The sequence below is a fragment of the Mugil cephalus genome, chromosome 11 (genome assembly GCF_022458985.1).
Source record: "Mugil cephalus isolate CIBA_MC_2020 chromosome 11, CIBA_Mcephalus_1.1, whole genome shotgun sequence".
NCBI classification, from domain to species: Eukaryota; Metazoa; Chordata; class Actinopteri; order Mugiliformes; family Mugilidae; genus Mugil; species Mugil cephalus.
The window spans coordinates 3,108,926-3,126,380 of record NC_061780.1 but is presented as its reverse complement, the minus strand read 5'-3'; the positions used below and the strand labels follow the sequence as shown (position 1 = coordinate 3,126,380).

The 17,455-nt window shown below is 42.1% G+C and overlaps 1 protein-coding gene across 1 annotated transcript in view; it reads left to right on the top strand.

Annotated features, from left to right (window-relative positions):
- si:dkey-22o22.2 (neural-cadherin) overlaps positions 1-15,434 on the top strand; it is a 123,818-nt gene extending 108,384 nt beyond the window's left edge. Inside the window, exons 25-34 of the mRNA XM_047599884.1 lie at positions 277-404; positions 969-1,096; positions 1,333-1,444; positions 3,708-3,888; positions 4,533-4,699; positions 4,887-5,151; positions 5,714-5,894; positions 6,068-6,318; positions 8,588-8,745; positions 10,709-15,434. Of these exons, the coding sequence (XP_047455840.1) occupies positions 277-404; positions 969-1,096; positions 1,333-1,444; positions 3,708-3,888; positions 4,533-4,699; positions 4,887-5,151; positions 5,714-5,894; positions 6,068-6,318; positions 8,588-8,745; positions 10,709-11,371 (2,234 nt within the window). The 3' untranslated portion in view covers positions 11,372-15,434. The remainder of the gene's footprint in view (positions 1-276; positions 405-968; positions 1,097-1,332; positions 1,445-3,707; positions 3,889-4,532; positions 4,700-4,886; positions 5,152-5,713; positions 5,895-6,067; positions 6,319-8,587; positions 8,746-10,708) is intronic.
- Positions 15,435-17,455: the final 2,021 nt, after the last annotated feature.

Below are 17,455 nucleotides of genomic sequence, written 5' to 3'. Positions count from 1 at the left end.
TAGTTGTTGATGGGATTCAGCAGCTTACACAGCAATTCGAATAAGTAATGTCAAGGCATGCCTCAACTTTTCAGACACATCTTATCTTCAGTTTATCCACAGTTGTGCTGAATTTTACTTGGTGGTTAGTAAACACACATCAACACTCAGAGATACAAGGTTTTAGCTCAACAATGACAGGATTCAGTGTCAAGTGTCCTTAGGGCCACATTTGTGTGATTTCACTGTGGCTACAAAAATGGAAAAGAAAAATAAGAATCTCCTCTCTTCATGCAGAGTTGAGGAACGGGGTTCCAGCTCTGAGCATAAACCATGGATCAGGAACACTGACCCTGCAGCTCCCAGCAAAGTCCTCCATCACCGACCGACGCTGGCATCGCCTTGACATCATCAGTGATGGAAAGGTAAGACAAAATGATGGGTAGACACGTGGTTTGTTGGCTGATCAGACAGATGGATGGAACTGTATTCAGGTGACTGCAATAAACTGCAGTATTACATGCAGGGAGTCTTGGTTTTATACAGTCCTGCATAAGTTACTTGATGAAACTATGAATTCAGGAAGCCTTGTAAAATGAGTAGAAAGCAGCAGAGACACGAGAATAATAAGAGTAAAAACATTTGCAACATGGGAAGTCTTGTACACAAAATTCTTGGCAATCAGGGGATAACATCAGGTATAAGTCATGAGTACACTGCTACAAGGTAATTCCCTCTAAAAGCCACCAAGCTAACAATTTAGCAACCACCCAGTTTAATGTGAGAAATTAAAAGGCATATTGAAGGATGAGGTCACTGAGAATATCAACGTTTTCAACCCATCTATCCACCGCTGCCGTTTCTGAAATCGTCACCAAACACTCTATCACAGTTTGTGACATGTCCTTTTAGAAGGTTGTGAACATGAGGGCGGTGTTCAAATGGTCTCCATGGACAGTCTTGACCCCAGCTATCTTCTGTCTGTTCAGGCAGTCCAGCTGATCCTGGACCGGTGTGGAGGTGTGGTGGTGAATGAGTTGGAGGGTGGTGGTGACGAGGCTGGGGAGACAGACGAGTCCGGCTGCAGAGCTGCAGGAGAGACTCCTGGAGACCAGCGGTAAGAGCAAGGCTGGAGATGCTAGAGATGTTCAGTATGTCAATGCACACAGTTACTCCACAGATAATACTGAGACTTTAAAACCATCACCTTCCCCAATTTCCTCACTCCCTCTCTTGTTCTAACTTAACTTCATTCTCTACTCATCTGCCTCTCCGTACTCCTCTTTGTCTTCTCATTTTGTTGTTCTTCTCCCTCTCTGTCTTTCCACTCATTCTCTTCTTTCTCCTCCTCAGGTATCTGAATGTGTTCCAGCCTCTTCAGTTGGGAGGGGTGAAGGAAATGTCTCCTCATCGACGTTACCGCAGCTTCACCGGCTGCATCCGCAACCTGGTGGTCAACAGTCAGGTAACGCTGCTTTGTGTGTCTGTGTGTGTCTGCTTGTATTATTCATGTTCTGGGGATATAAACCTGTTTACACAGTCAAGCTGTGGAGTCCTGCCTCCCATGTGAGTCATTACAGTTTAGTACAGACATTTTTAAGATTAGAATAAGGTCAGATAACGCGGTGCTTCTATCACTTCAGGCAGCAGACAGCACCACTGTGTGTGTTTGATGCCAGACATCATTAAGATTTCCTGTGTGTGCGTTTCTTCTTCTTTAAATGCAGGATTAATGTCCGTTGGTCTGCATCTGTGTGTAATTGTACATGCATGTATTCACTCCTCACAACTCCTTGGTGGGTGGTGATGTCTGTGTGTATTGTATCTGTGTGTGTGTGTGTGTGTGTGTGTGTGTGTGTGTGTGTGTGTGTGTGTGTGTGTGTGTGTGTGTGTGTGTGTGTGTGTGTGTACCACAGGGACGGTGGTCCGACAGATGGTGGTCTGTGCTTGGCTCATCAGCCAAGGCCAACATAACAACATCACATCCAAAATGTAAAATAAATGAAAAGAGCCTCCCTCTTCCCTCTCGTCCTCCCGAAACTCAGCAAGCTGCTGCCGCTCCTTTGCTGCTGAGTGAAAACCTCAGCAACCTCCCAGAGAACCCAGAATATTCCCCAGGAAAGAGTTCAGCCAGCCAACAGATGAGGGGATGACACTGTGCATTAGCATCAGCTCAACATAGCAGCTCAATGTACTCACAGTCCCTTGTGATTTGGGATTGTTTCCCAAAGTCAGTTGAGAGATTGGGATCATATTTTTGCTCTTTACAAGGATCACCCCAGTTATTAGAGGACTAAGAGTACCGCTGCCTTCAAATAGAGGAGATATTTCACACAGCACACATTTTGTCGGGCTTTAAGAGATTTAATTTAATTTAATTCTTTCCTTTTTTCAGTACAGTACCGTGTTTGTTTTTTCTTAATCATAAAAAAACATCAACGGTAGCTTTATAAAACTACTTTGGGTTCTATGAGTGGTCGTAAATATAAATAACTAGGAGACAATTAAAACAGTTTTTTTATTAATATTTTAAAAAAATAAAAAGGATGAATTCATAAAAATGTTTATGGGGTTATGATGTCCTTGTGCTGTTCTTCCTTGCACTTCCCCACACTTGCTGCTCATTTGTAATTTAGCTAAAGTAAAATCACTCTACGTGAAGTGTAGCAGGAAGCTTAAAGGGATCAGATTTAGTAGCTATTCTGTATAAAATGCTTGAGGTATTCTAACCACACACAATGCATTTCTACCTATTAGCAATATTAGACATCTTGTCTTCAAGGGAGACCCCGGAGAGAGCAGTGATTGATGCTGTATGTATTGGAAATAATATAATACAGGCATATTAGCAGTGTTACAGGTCAGGCAGAAAGGACATGATACCAAACTGTGTTTAAGTCACATTATACATTTATTGATTCAAGCGTTTCTGTCAAACTACAGTTTAGTACACTTGAGGCTTCAAAGACACACCTAACTAGAGATCCTACTGCTACTGCTGCTGCTGCATTCTCATGTTACCAAATGTTTGCTAAACAGTGTCTGGATGAAAACCTCCACTTGTCCTAAACTTTGGTCCATAGTAAACAATTCTTAGAGGATCGATTTTAACGTTTATTAATTTTTACTGTCGTGCCTCCAGGTTTTGTCCAACAGGACAGTATATTGTCTTGTTTAGACTGATTATCAGATTAGTACGGGAAGAGTGCTGACAGACTTACTGAGCACATTCATGCTCCCCGAAGAAAGACCTTTTCAATTTTGAGGATATTTCACAGCTTCACTCTCACGTGGCCAAATTTTTATGACAAAAGAGAGCTGCTTTCAGAACCTTAAAAGAAAGAGAAGCGTAATCTCCAGTATATGTTTTTCTTTGGTCTGTAATCAGAGCTGGTTCCTTGATCCCGTCAGAAAAATTCAAAACACATTTTGGAGTTCATGCATTAAGGTGGATTGACACACCACAGAATGCAACCACAGTACGCTTGCCAACTGAAAACAATGGCCATGTTTAGAAATCCACTGCATGTCTAATTCAGTCTTCTTGCATTTCAGACTGAAAGAAGGAGAAATGCACATTTCTAATCTAGTGTTGGCTGTGAATGCGTCTTTGATCACATTTCTGGATCTTGTGTCACTGGGCTCTTTCACAAAGCATGTCAAGAAAGTGTGCAGGGCTGCAACGCCCAAGCAGCTTCTCTCACATTATGCCTCCTTTCGTCCCTCAGGTGTACGATCTGGCATCTCCAGGTGAAAGTGTGGACAGTTTGCCAGGGTGCAGGCTTACAGACGGAGTGTGTCTAACAGCGTCCGGTCCCTCTTGTGGTGTTCACGCCTCTTGCTTTGCTGAGTGGGGCTCCTTCAGCTGCGAGTGCCACGCCGGGTACACTGGACACAAGTGTGACAAGGGTAAGGGTCAGAGTGTGTATGTGTACGGGATTTTCAGTGTTTACCCCTACACTTCTCACTGAAATCATCAGTTCTGCGTTAATGTAAAACTAAATTTGAAGTCTTTAAATTCTCAAACTGTTCGTCTGGAAACATACACCGATCAGCCAAAACAATAAAACCACTGACAGGAGAAGCACACACAAAATCTTGTAACAATTCGGTGTTCTGCTGGGAAACTTTTGGACCTGACATTTATGTAGCAATGACACTCTTTGATGGCAGCAGCCTGACACAGACACACACACAAGAACAGTTTAGGAACAACTAAAAAGAACATGAAGAACAGCACAAGGTACATAATGTTATGCTGATTAGTGAATATAGCTGTGACCATCATGTGCAAAGAAAGCCTTCTGTCTAACCAATCACATGGACTCTAAAGCTTCTCTTACTGTTCTGTCATTTACAACAATGAGTCAACGTCATGTCCATTACATTTGACCAAACTTTAGCCCTGCATGTACAACCCAGCGAGAAAATTTAGTTTAAAATTAAAGTAGTCTCACTTAAATTTAAACATTCACATGTGTGTTTGTCATGTGTTACACAGTTTAAACACGTGCCTCCTCCTCCTCCTCCTCCTCCTCCTCCTCTTTCCTCAGCCGTCTCAGAGTTCTCCTTCGACTCGAACAGCATGGTGCGTTTTCAGCTCAGGGGAGGGGGCAGCTCTCGACGCACCAACATCCAGCTGCTCCTCCGAACCAGAGCCACCTCTGGCACGCTGCTGTCAGTAACATCCCGGGAGGCTAATGAGTACATCATCCTAGAGGTCAGTACAGTACACTGACTTTTGACACAGGACTATGGAACACAACAATGAAGTGGCCTATCTTACAGATTAAACAGCATTCACATATTAAACCAGACTCAATGTTTTGTCAGAAATGAGGTGGACGTTGTGTGAGGGCTCAGTTGGGGATTCCTGTTTTAATGTGTGGGATTCTTCTCTCACTCAGATCATGGAGGGTCATGTCTCGGTGCGAACCAACCTCGGTGACGGGCCACATGCGCTGCGACTTCACGGTCAGAGGGTTGACGTCGGGCAGTGGGTCCTTGTCAGCCTTAGTCGCCATGACAACATGTTCACCCTGCGGCTAGAGCAGGGCGGGGGCTCACGGGAGGTCCGAGCCCGCTTGGGGAGCCGCAGGGAGATCGTGGTTCATCCGGCCAGCCTGATGGTTGGTAACGGCCCCAGTCCAGGAGACAAAGCAGATTTTCAGGGTGAGATCTGAATCTGATCTGGATTCTGCTGCTCTAAAAAAAAAACAAAAAAACATCATACTTACATGGAAATTATCAATGGTGTGAACTCGCCATGAGAAGTGATTAAATGATTAAAAATTTAAAGCAGATGCACTTTATCTGTATTAGAATTAGTTTTTTATACAAAATTTTAAAGAACATTTTAAATTATGCACTGAAATGTTGGTTTCATAATACAATAGTTTCAGAATGGATTTTATAACCACCTCGACTATGTTTTCCCAGATGTTTGTGACGAAACACACAGGTCACAGGTTTAAACAATTTAGATGCAGTACTGATAGAGAAAAATGAAAAACACAGATTTGTAATTTTAAGACCTAATACATTGTCAAAAAGTGAAAATACATGTGAAAGTGAAATACATTTTCTGTGGTGTTTTTTTTTTTCTGTTGAAGTTCAAGTTTTAGAAATTTGAGACCAATAAAACAGGCTTTGGCCACGTTTAGTGTCGTTTTAATGAAATGAAGCTCTAATTTGTAGCTCTAAATCAAACTAAACTGGACATCCTCTCGTCCAGGCTGTCTGCGGGACGTTCGTTTCAACGGTCAGGTCCTTCCTCTGGATGGGCAGAGCCGGGACTTGGTGACAGTTTTGGAGAGGCGGGGCGTCACCTCAGGGTGCTTCAGCGATGCCTGCAGCAGCCAACCCTGCCGCAGCCCACTGCGCTGCATCGACCTGTGGAGGAAACACCAGTGCAAGTAAATGACACTAGTGAACATACATAACTTCCACTGAAGTGCAATTATTTTATTCTTGTATCATGTCAAGTCAAATTTGAAAGTGTGCAGAAAGTTTTTCAAGTTTTAACAATTCATTTCTATTCTGAAGCCATTTACTCTTGTCATCCGTCCTGATCTCCATCCTCTCTCAGGTGTCCGGGCACTCAGGTGATGGTGACAGAAGACCAGGGTCACCAGCGCTGTGTGCCGTCGCCCTGTGGACCTTCCTCCTGCCGTAACGGCGGTATCTGCCAGGCGCTGTCAGCAGACAGCTACCGCTGCAGGTGTAAGGAGGGTTTCAGGGGGCAGCGCTGCGAGCTGGGCCAGGTCAAAGGTCAGCGACTTGCCGCCCTCAGCCCCAGCTCCATCCTGGCCATCAGCATGTGTCTGCTTGTCTTCTTTGGTAAGAGGACGAAGTATTTAACACAGAGAATCATTTGTGATAAGCTGTACTCAACTTTTTGTGACAGCTGAATGGTGAAGATTAACTTCAGTACAACAAACTCATTTATATACAAATAGATTAGTACATAACTGACATTAAAGTTAGATAGATTATAGATCCAATTCATCCAATTCATGTGGTGAGTCATCGCCACATGAATTGGATGAAAACAATCAAACGAACTTGAATAAAACTCAGAGCCAAATTATCAGAGCCAGAAGGCAGTAAAGGACATGTGACAGTACATACATGTACACACACATTTCTTCCTCTAATGGCCTTTTGTTTTAAACTTGTGTCATAGCTTTCAGATCAATCATTTTTCCATTAGCATTGATCATGCACACGCAGTCAGTGCTGACGCACTTACATAAATGTTACAAAACGACCAGTTGTTTCATTTTTAGCTGTTGACGTATAGTATCTGTTCAACAGTTTATAGATGGATTGTTGCTTCCCACAGCTCAATACCAACTGTATTTCCTCAGCTTTGACAGTTCTCAACAGCTCTGTTCATACAAATACAGTGGGGGAAATAAGTATTTGATCCCCTGCTGAATTTGTAAGTTTGCCCACTTCCATAGAAATGATCAGACTCTGGTTTTTATGGTTGTTTACTGGTTATGGGTATAGACAGAATATCAGTCGAAAATGCATAAAAAACACACAATCTAAAAGTTATAAATTGTTATGTATTTTATTAAGGGAAATAAGTATTTGATCCCCAACAATTCACTTAGAATTCAGGCTCCTACAGATTGGCTGGTGCGCATGTGGCACACAGCTGTGCTCAGTCAACTAATTACCAATACTCCTGATCTTAACTCGTCATGTATATAAAGCACACCTGCTCTAAGAATCAGTTTCTTACATTCCAACTTCTACAGCACCATGGGCAAGACCAAAGAGCTGTCAAAAGATGTCAGGGACAAGATTGTAGACCTGCACAAGGCTGGTATAGGTTACAAAACCATCAGCAAAAGGCTTGGTGAGAAGGTGACAACTATTGGTGCCATTATTCGCAAGTGGAAGACCCATAAAAGGATCATCAACTGTCCTCGGTCTGGAGCTCCCCGCAAAATCTCGCCTCATGGAGTGAGGATGATGATGAGAAAGGTGAGGGAGCAGCCTAAAACAACACGGCAGGAGCTTGTTAATGATCTGGAAGCAGTTGGGACCTCCGTCACCAAGAAAACAGTTGGCAACACACTGCGCCGTTATCGATTGAACTCTTGCAGTGCCCGCAAGGTCCCCCTGCTCAAGAAGGCACATGTACAGGCCCGCCTTAAGTTTGCCAGTGAACATCTAAATGACTCAGAGAAGGCTTGGGAGAAAGTGCTGTGGTCTGACGAAACCAAAGTTGAGCTATTTGGCATTAACTCGACCCGCCGTGTTTGGAGGATGAAAAAACGTGAGTATGACCCAAAGAACAACATGGAGTGGCCTAGTCAGTCTCCAGACCTTAACCCGATCGAAAACCTGTGGAGGGAGCTGAAGCTCCGAGTTTCCAAGAGGCAGCCAAGAAACTTGAAGGATTTAGAGACTGTCTGTAAAGATGAATGGGCCAAAATCCCTCCTGCGCTGTGTGCAAACCTGGTGACCAACTACAAGTAACGTCTCATCGCTGTGCTTGCCAACAAAGGTTTCTCTACAAAGTACTGACTTGTGTTGTGCTTGGGGATCAAATACTTATTTCCCTTAATAAAATACATAACAATTTATAACTTTTAGATTGTGTGTTTTTTATGCATTTTCGACTGATATTCTGTCTATACCCATAACCAGTAAACAACCATAAAAACCAGAGTCTGATCATTTCTATGGAAGTGGGCAAACTTACAAATTCAGCAGGGGATCAAATACTTATTTCCCCCACTGTATATTGGAAGTGATTTTAGAACAGATGTCCTTTTAAACCTGACCTTGTAGCTCCAAATGAAAAATCTCTGGGGTCTGTGCAACTCTGATACCCCTCCCTCCAGAGGCCTCATTTGTTTTTCACCTGTTTGTCATAATTACACTAATGTTCCTAAATGAACCTAGTTCAGATTTATTGAGGCTAAATGACTCCACAGAGCAGCTTTAATGAGCCCCTGCCAGAAATGTACAGGAAGGAAATGAATGTCTGCCCCGGTGGTGCAGAAACACATTCATGAAAAGATGCATATTTATACTCTCTTCTTCTGTGTGTGTGTGTGTGTGTGTGTGTGTGTGTCTGTCTATAAAGCGGTGCTGGTGGCAGTGACAGTGTGGAACCAGAAAGGCAGTCGAAACAAGTTCAGGAAGCGAGGAGTTTACCACATCCCTGCTGAGCACGAGAGCTGGGAGGACATCCGAGAAAACATCCTCAACTATAATGAAGAGGGAGGGGGCGAGCAGGACCAGGTACACAAACACACACATTATAGTTCACATTGTACTTGACGATGTGTTTTTTTTTTTTTTTTTTCAAATATAGGGCCCTGCACAGTGTCAGGAGCTTGAAACTATAATTTTTTTTATTTAAATCATCTGCTTGTGTCCTGTATACGAACACAGACATGCACACTTTTAGGATAAAAAAAATCTAAATGACTAGTAGACTTTGAGAAGACTCATCTTGTTTTAATGCTCTTTGCAACATAGTGTCACTAACTGAAATGAGTTTGAAAGCACGTCGTTGTTATGATGCGAGTGTTTTTTTCAGACGTGTGCATTATTACTAACTCTCCTGGATCAGTGACTATATATCAAGCTAATTTCCTGAGGAGTGATTTGTGACATGCAGTCGTCATGTTAATACCTGACTCCATTTCACTCAAAAATGGGCGAGGGGGTGGAGAGTGAGTTGGGTGGGTGATACATAGACGGACAGCTAGCTACCTGTGAAAGCCACGTTTATAGTTCAGCCTTCATTTAATTCAAACAGGTGAGCTGTAACAGAAAATGTATCCCCCATTCAGAGACAACAACCCTTTATTTGTACCAGGCTGTAAACATGAGACATTTCCACAGATGTCCGTGGGGATTCTATCACCATTGGAGCCAGCGTCAAGTGGCCATTAGGCTTGCTGCAGTTTTTGGCATTTTACATTCGCTTCATTTTTCAGCCCTGTTAGTTGCAGCCCATGACAGGAACTCACAATATTCTCACAGTCCACACCAGCCTCCTCCTTTTCACACTGTGAACTATCTCTAAAATTAGCTGAGGAGTCAGTGTGTTCATTAGTGTCAAACCAGAATGCAACACAAGCTGCAGCTTTTTTTTTTTTTTTTTGACAGGAAGTGCCGACTTATTTGCTGTTATTTGGTGAAGTATTACATTCAAAATACTTTTATTGTCACATACTCTGTAAGAATGTAGCATCATTAGCAGTAATGACATTTTTTGTGCACGGAAGCCACTCAACGTCACAGAGGAAAAAATAGAATAAATAATAAAAAATATGTGATAAAATATATAGAATACAAATAAAACTGAATAAAAGTGGAACTGTGCGTGTGTATATGTGTATATGAGTGTTTGAGAGGTAATTCAACAGTTCAGTAGCCTGATTATAGATAGAAACTGGCCCTGAACCTGAAGGAGTGTAAATAGTCTATAGCTGTCTATAGAGAGGATCTACTATTATAAGATAAACCTTTTTATTTACCCTTTTGTGCTGAAAGCTGACAACACGCAATTAAGGCTCACAGCCAGAGCGTCACCATTGTAGTAGCTGTTGCAGTTTCATTGCACCTTAACTTAATTCAGCTGCACATTTACTCTTGACTGCAGGACATACTTTATCTTATTGGACCACATTTGCCCCCGAAGAACACAATATTGTGTTGTAACTACTTTTTCGATTGTAAGTATATGTGCTGATGTAGTGGGTCTAACTCTGTTGTGTTGTACACTGATCAGAGATTATACTGCCGGGGTGGGCTCTTCCTTTGAAGACAGCAGCAACGGAGGCAGCTTTCAACGTCACCTCTCTTATGTCTCCTAATTATTTGCCTTGCCAGAAAAAAACTGTCACATTTTGGACCGGAAAACAGGAAATGTGACATCCAGACTGAAGATTTTTAATCCGTTTATTCTTATGTGAGAGAGAAACGTTATTTCGATCTTTGTGTATGCCATAAACATATAGGAAATTGACAATAAAGAAATCTTGAATCCTAATGCACTCTTCAGTATAAAAGTTTCTGCACAATCCTCTAGAATTTTTAATGATCTATGAATAATTTAGTAATTGCATCACTACACTGATGTAAATATTACCCAGTGGGTCCAGACTTTGTTTAAGATGCAGTAAGGACCCTCTAAATTTTTGCTCTGTAAACCTATGGTCCATTTAGAGCATGATCCTCCTTTTTTTTCCAGAACGGCTATGATATCACAGAGCTGAAGCGTCCTCTGTGCTCCAGTTTGTCTCAGTCGTCCTCCTGCACCACGGCCCCGCTCATCAAGTCCTCACCAGGCTCTCAGGAGGAGGTTCATCCGTCCAGTTCCTCGTGCAGCTCAGGAGCCCCCTACCTCAGCATCCCACATCACCACCACCACCACCACCAGCAGCAGCAGCAGCAGCAGCAGCAGCAGAACACCACCAACAGTGATGCAACCTACGCCAACTGCAGCGCTCACGCAGGCAGAGACGTGGAGACCAGTGAGATAGGCAGCTATGCTGACGCCCCATCTGGCTCGCGCTCCAACGTGGACTTTAAAAGCTACGTGGCGCGGATCATTTGGGAGGCAGACAACGACAGCGAGGCTTTCCCACCGGACGCCTACCACGTCTGGTGCGTGGAGGGCTCTGGGTCGGCAGCGGGAAGCCTCAGCTCGCTGGGGTCGGCCGTGTCCTGTAGGAACGTGGAGAAGGAAGATGATGAAGGAGGGTTTGTTCATGACAGGCTGTCGCGGTGGGGCCCAAAGTTTCAGGCGCTGAGCGAGATGTACGACCGGCCCCAGCTGGGTCTCACATACAGGGACGCCATGGCCTACATACAGAGGAGCCACAGCCATGACCCCCTGCCCCATCACCACTAGGGGGTGCTACACAACCTCCAACAAACAGGTTTTTATGTGGGTGGAGAGGGACTGAGTGCTGCGTTCATGTCACATCTAAAAAGTAACGATGTGTTCGCCTCATCCGTTGGCATTTGCATTAGTGCAGCCTTCCAGTTTGTGGATTCTTAATCTTTGTACAGATTGGTCCAAATGTTTCCTGATTTCTCTTGGCTGATTAAATGCCAGAATAAGGTTCACATCAGATTTCCCACTCAGCAAAAAGTAGTTGAAAAGACATTGAGAAGACATCAAAGTGCGTCTAAATAACGTCTAAATTTGGTTGAAAGGTAAAAAGCCGTCATTTTCATGTCGCTGAAAAGACGTCTTCAAAAACACTTGACCCAATTTTCAACGACTGTTTTTGGACTAAATTTGGAAAAAATTGGACGGGCTAAACACAACCCAATTTTCAATGACTATTTCAAGACTAAATCAAGACTATGGCGGACCGACCAGATGTAGCCCAAAAACCATCGTTGAAATGACGCCTGGTGTTTGGTGGGTTTACTGAAGCAAAACTCTTGACATGCATTCATTAAAAATAACGGGCACAGTAAAGCAATGAAGAGCAGATACACAACAAACACAGCGGGAGAGGCACCTGGATGAAAACCACCACCCAGAGTGGAAGAGAAAGGGTTACATTTCAAATTCTGTTGTTTGACTCAATCAATCAAAGTCTGGAAAATGAGTCAAACTGAAACAGCAGACACACAGATCCTGATTGGTTGCTTCAACTCTCAACTGAAGATCTTTAGCTGTGTTTGGCTGCTGGCTCTGATAAGAAGCAAGACAAAGCAGACCATTTGTAAACATGTCACCTGTAAGTTAGGAGCCAACAGGAAATCACAGCAGAAATGTGAGTAAAACCAAACTGCTGGAAGTCTCACATGTCATAGATCACAACTACTGCACAGGTTTCCCACTAAATATCGTTTTGATTGTTTGAGTCTGTCTTGGTTTGAGTCTGAACCAGTTTGCTTCTACTTGTTTGTTCCAAGTATCCCTGTGTCACTATGGCACTGTGCATTATTTTTGTCTTCAGAACACAATGTGATCTGAACGCAGCCACTCAGTTCCGTTACGTAGTAAAACAAAGACACTTTGGGGGCTGGAGGTTCATTCTGTGGTTCTCGTGGTTTTTGGCGAAGAAAACAAGGTGCAGGATGGAGACGTTAGAGTTCTGAAAAAAAAAAAGTAAAAAAAAAAAAAAAAAGCACAGAGTAAACTTGTTAGTGGTTCTTTTACCAGCTTTAAATACACTAAGAACCCAACTTTATTTATTTTGCTTTTATTTCCTCCGTGAAAAGCAGTTCTGTGTATTTATTACATTTTCTTTTGTGCAGTTTTTGGCTGGTGATTGTCGTGGAAAACATTCACGGCCCGGAGTTTATTTTCTTGAAGAATTAAATGTGCTCAGAAAGGGTTCAGGGTGAGCGGAGCTGAGTGTCAAAGAATTATTCTGGTTCCTTTAAAAACACAGACATCTTTAAGGCCTTGATGTTGAAAATATTACAAAGAGAACCCAAAGTTCTTCTTTAAGGGCATTTTAATGCAGCTCTTCCCTCTTTGTATCTGCAGTTTAGTTCTGACCCTGCGACACAGCCCAATACCTGCAAACAGAAAATCCTTTTTCATAAAGAAAGTCTCCCAAGGACAAACTTTTTTTGTGCCGTCACGTTTTCTTAAGAAATATCTTTTCGCCTCCCTGCTTCCTGCATTTCCACAGATATTAATCAGACCTCGGAAGAACTCAATAACCAGCTAGTAAGTTTTCTTTTCTACCCTCTTGTTGCACTAGTAGTGATTCAGAGTCCTCCGACAGGACTGAGGAACCTTGCTTGCCAGTAAAAGGAAAGGAAAAATAAGGTGAGAAATGCAAGCCTTGTCAATTCATCAGGTGAAACACTTGTTACCCCACCGTGTTTCCACCATGTAAAAATCAGCCTTGTTGGTATGTTTTCAGATGACAGATTATTTTTGTACTCCCGTTTAGAAAATCCCCAGCAGCTCCTTTCCACGTGGAGTTGGTTGTGTACCCCGTTAATGTGCTGGATGGCGTCTCTTTGACTGTTTTATGTTAAACGGCTAGCCAGAGGAGGCGGTTTGTTTAAGTTAGATCTGTTTGCAAAGGCTGAACCGCCCTCATATGCAGACGCTGGCTACCTTTACACAAGTGTTCCACTAATAACCTGAGTGAGAATGCCTCAGTTGGCCGCCTCAGTCAGGACACACTGACCTGATTAGATTAAGTGGCGTGGTATTTTGCTAATCAGTTTCAAAAGAAAATATTTGATTGTTTCTCTCTGACTGGAATAACTTCATTTTCCTAGTCCATGTTTGCACCGCGTGAGGTAGCAAATCAACCAGCAAGTAGCTAGTGTTTGACAAGAGGAGGAAAGCTGGAATCCACGTGGACAGCAACAGTCAAGGCAGACATTAAAGCCGCGCTGGCTCCTCATAGCAGACGGACTCCACAAAAGTGACCACCCGAGGGACAGAATCTAAATCACATTTAGACACCGGTGTCAGTTGAAGGCAGTAAAAGGTGAGATCTGATCATCCGGCCATCTTTCAAACGCTGTGGATAAGTGAAGGTCAGATGTGCCCTGAACTTAATTAATCCCTTTCTGCAGACACTTACGGGCCCATTTCAGGCTGATATGAAATCTATTTAAGTTAATAACTTCTCCTGTGGGGATCACAGAGGCGGCGTTAATGGCTTAAATTGAAGAAGACACTTTTACCACACAATGTCCACGCATAGATGACTTCATTTATTTCGGGTGACTTTATTGACTGAAATCCAGTTCTCCAGTCATCTAGAGAAGCTTATCTGTCAAAAGAAAAAAAAAAGAAAGAAAAAGGAATTAGCCATAGCACTTATAAATGTCTCACTTTTACATTTGTGGCTTATAAGATGTCCCTCAGTTGCCAGTTCATTAGGTACACCAGTGGAGGATGTATTTTGTGGTGTTGTTATTTAGCCTGACCCACTGATTACAATACAGTTCAGTGACACTATAAACCACTGTTGAATCATTTTAAGCAAATGATGAATACCTTCATGAAGCTAAGACAGGACTATTATATTAGAACCAATTTCTTTTCACTAGTGTACCTAATGAGTGGCAAGTGAGTGTTGATCTGGCTTCTGTAAATTCAACTTTTAGTTAAGACCTCACGTCATTGGTTTGGCCATCATTAAAGCAGTGATGGGGCATTTCCTAGAGGGAGAAAGGTGGAACAGAAAGAGGAGGCTGAAACCTTCACGCAGTCACATTTGACTTCATTTTCCTTCTAATTCAGATGAGAGCCAGCAGTTGGTTGAGTGGTGGCCGCAGACTTTAGCCAGCGTCGTGCCCGGTGTAGTTTTCCAGCCTACCTCTCGGCTACGTCCGTCATCATTGCACCGTCTTATGAATGTAGCTTTTTATGGAGAGAGTGACTCCGAGCAAGCAAAGAGTACAATCATAGAAGAAGAGCTTGGAGTTGGAGCTCTCCTTTGATACGCGCGTAACTCAATCTTCAGCCAGCAAAATGGCAACACAGATCCAGACAGTTTTAAGTTTGTTTTCCACTTCACGATTCTCTCCCACAGTCAACAATTAAAATCCTGAAATTATTTCAAAATGGAAAAAAATGGAAACTGATTACAAGGTGTTTTCCATTCAGATAGTGATACCGTTTTGTATTTCTCTTGAGCCCTGAGAGAATTGTACTCCAAGCTATGCATCCAAATGGAAAAACACAGGTGTTTTTTATAAACTGATGTGAAGCTCCAGCTGTTGTCTTGAGTTTTGACCTGTACTGTGTGCAACACCCATGGATGTCTGTTGAAAAGTCCAGTGTGTTTAAAGCAGTGTGGAAGTGTTGATGAATTCACACACGTTTGTGAGACAGAGGGTTCAAGGTGTCATTCAGCTCTGAGCAGGGCTGATTTGTAGAATACGATGTAAATAATATGGAGGTTTTATAGCAACCTGACATGGAGTATTCCTTTTGTATATGACTTTTAATAAAAAAGACTTTTTCCCCAGAAGCTTGATTTGTTCTTCTGTTTTGGTTCGAAGCGTTTTCACAAGTTCAAAGGGTTTAACAGAAAACTGCCAGCTGATAAAAAAGAAGAAAAAATACTAAGATAAAATACATGAAAGTTTGTAATGCTGCCTTTAAATGAAATAGGAAAATGGGTGCAAAGCCTAAAAGACCATTTAAAAGAATTAAATTCTTTGAAGGTGTCCTTGTGCCTTGAATCCACAAATGCTCACACCTTCCTTTAATCTTCCAGCATCACTAAACTCTGAATTGTTGCAATTATCTTTCATTTATTGAAATAAGACTCACACATTCAAACAGAATATTACAAATGTACAAAATAAAAGTGTGTTAGTCCCTCAGTAGTGTTCAGTGCAGTGGTAGGATGTACTGTAAGTACAAAAAGTACTTTAGGACACGTGTGGGACTTTCCAGGGGAACTATTGTACTTTTTGATGCTCTGCATTTTCCTGGTGCTTTTAGTTACTCTACAAATTTTTATTTTTAGACAGAAAACATCAAATGTAGTAGTTTGTTAAAAATGAAAGTATTTACTCCACTCTGAGAAGTGGAGCTGATACTATTTTTATTTTATTTTAGTGTTCCACGGTCAAAATATCAATCACCTGAGAAAAAATAACGAAAGAGACGCAGTCATGATGAGATAAAAAGGGAATACTTTTAACCATGACTCGGTATTGTTACAGTGTGGTGTTAATATTTAAGTGAGAAATGATACTGTATATGAATAAAGTTGTTTAGTGTTTGATCAGATAGAAACAAGAAACGCATGTTCAAATATTGATATAATTCAATTCAGTTTTATTTATATAGCGCCAATAACAATACAAATCGTCTCAAGACGCTTCACAAAAACCAGCCTGCAACCTCCAGAGCAGCCTGAGGGCGACGGGGGCAAGGAAAAACTCCCTTTTAACAGGAAGAAACCTTGAGCAGAACCCAGCTCATATGGAGGAACCATCTGCTGAAGGCCAGCCGGGTAGAAACAGAGAAGATAGAGAGAAAAGAAGAACAGGAGAAACAGATAAACAAACTTCTGTCATAGATACATACATCAAGCTGAAGGAAACATGTAGGGTCTAGTAATATAACACATAGCTGATGATCTGGGACAGTTTGTGAGTATAATGGGAATCATGGGCAGGTTGGTGAATTGTTCATCTAGGTAGGAGTGGACAACTGGAGGAGGCCATGATGACTGGGACAGATGTAGTTTATGGAGCTCCACAGGTCTGATACACAGCACTCCAGACCATGAAGACTGGACTGGTTGATGGGGCCACAGCAGCAGATGTAGCTTAGAACTCCACAGGTCAGATATTCAGCACTCCAGACCAGAGACCCTCACAAGAAGATGGAGGGGAAGGGGAGCGAAGGGGAGAGAGTGTAGCTTCTTCAGTTTCACAGGTTAGTACAAAACAGTGCATTTAAGTGTTTTATCTTTGCGCTAATGATATCATTACTATATAAATACACTGGTAGTAGAGCACATATAATGCACTAAGTACATCAGTCATGACAGTCAAGTGTCAAGTGTGCTTAATAGGATTCCGGGTATTTTTATCTGTCATGTTCAAGATGTTTCCTACACATATACGTTTTGCATTTTCTTCCACATGAGTCAAATCAGTTATATTTGTAGAGGAATCCAAATTACAAATTCACCTAAGATCAGAAACAGAAACGAACGAGCTAAACAAAAGCTCAGGTTTTAATTCAGCACAGCAATTAGAGTCTGCAATGGTTCAGTGTTTAAGACTTCAGGGTGGGTGGAAGGGGAAAAAAGAGGACATTTAAAAGTAATCAAAGTCTTTCTTTTTTATCTTTGTATGATTAATTTTTATCAAAGAAAAATTATTGAGAGTTTCACTCTTCTCACAATTCATTGCTGTAATGAATTGACACAGGCTAAAAATAAATATTTTTAAAGTGGTTCCTAGGTCATTTTTGATACAATAGAGTTAATCACCTGTGAGGAGATGTTGTGTTGCTCTGGTTTGGGAA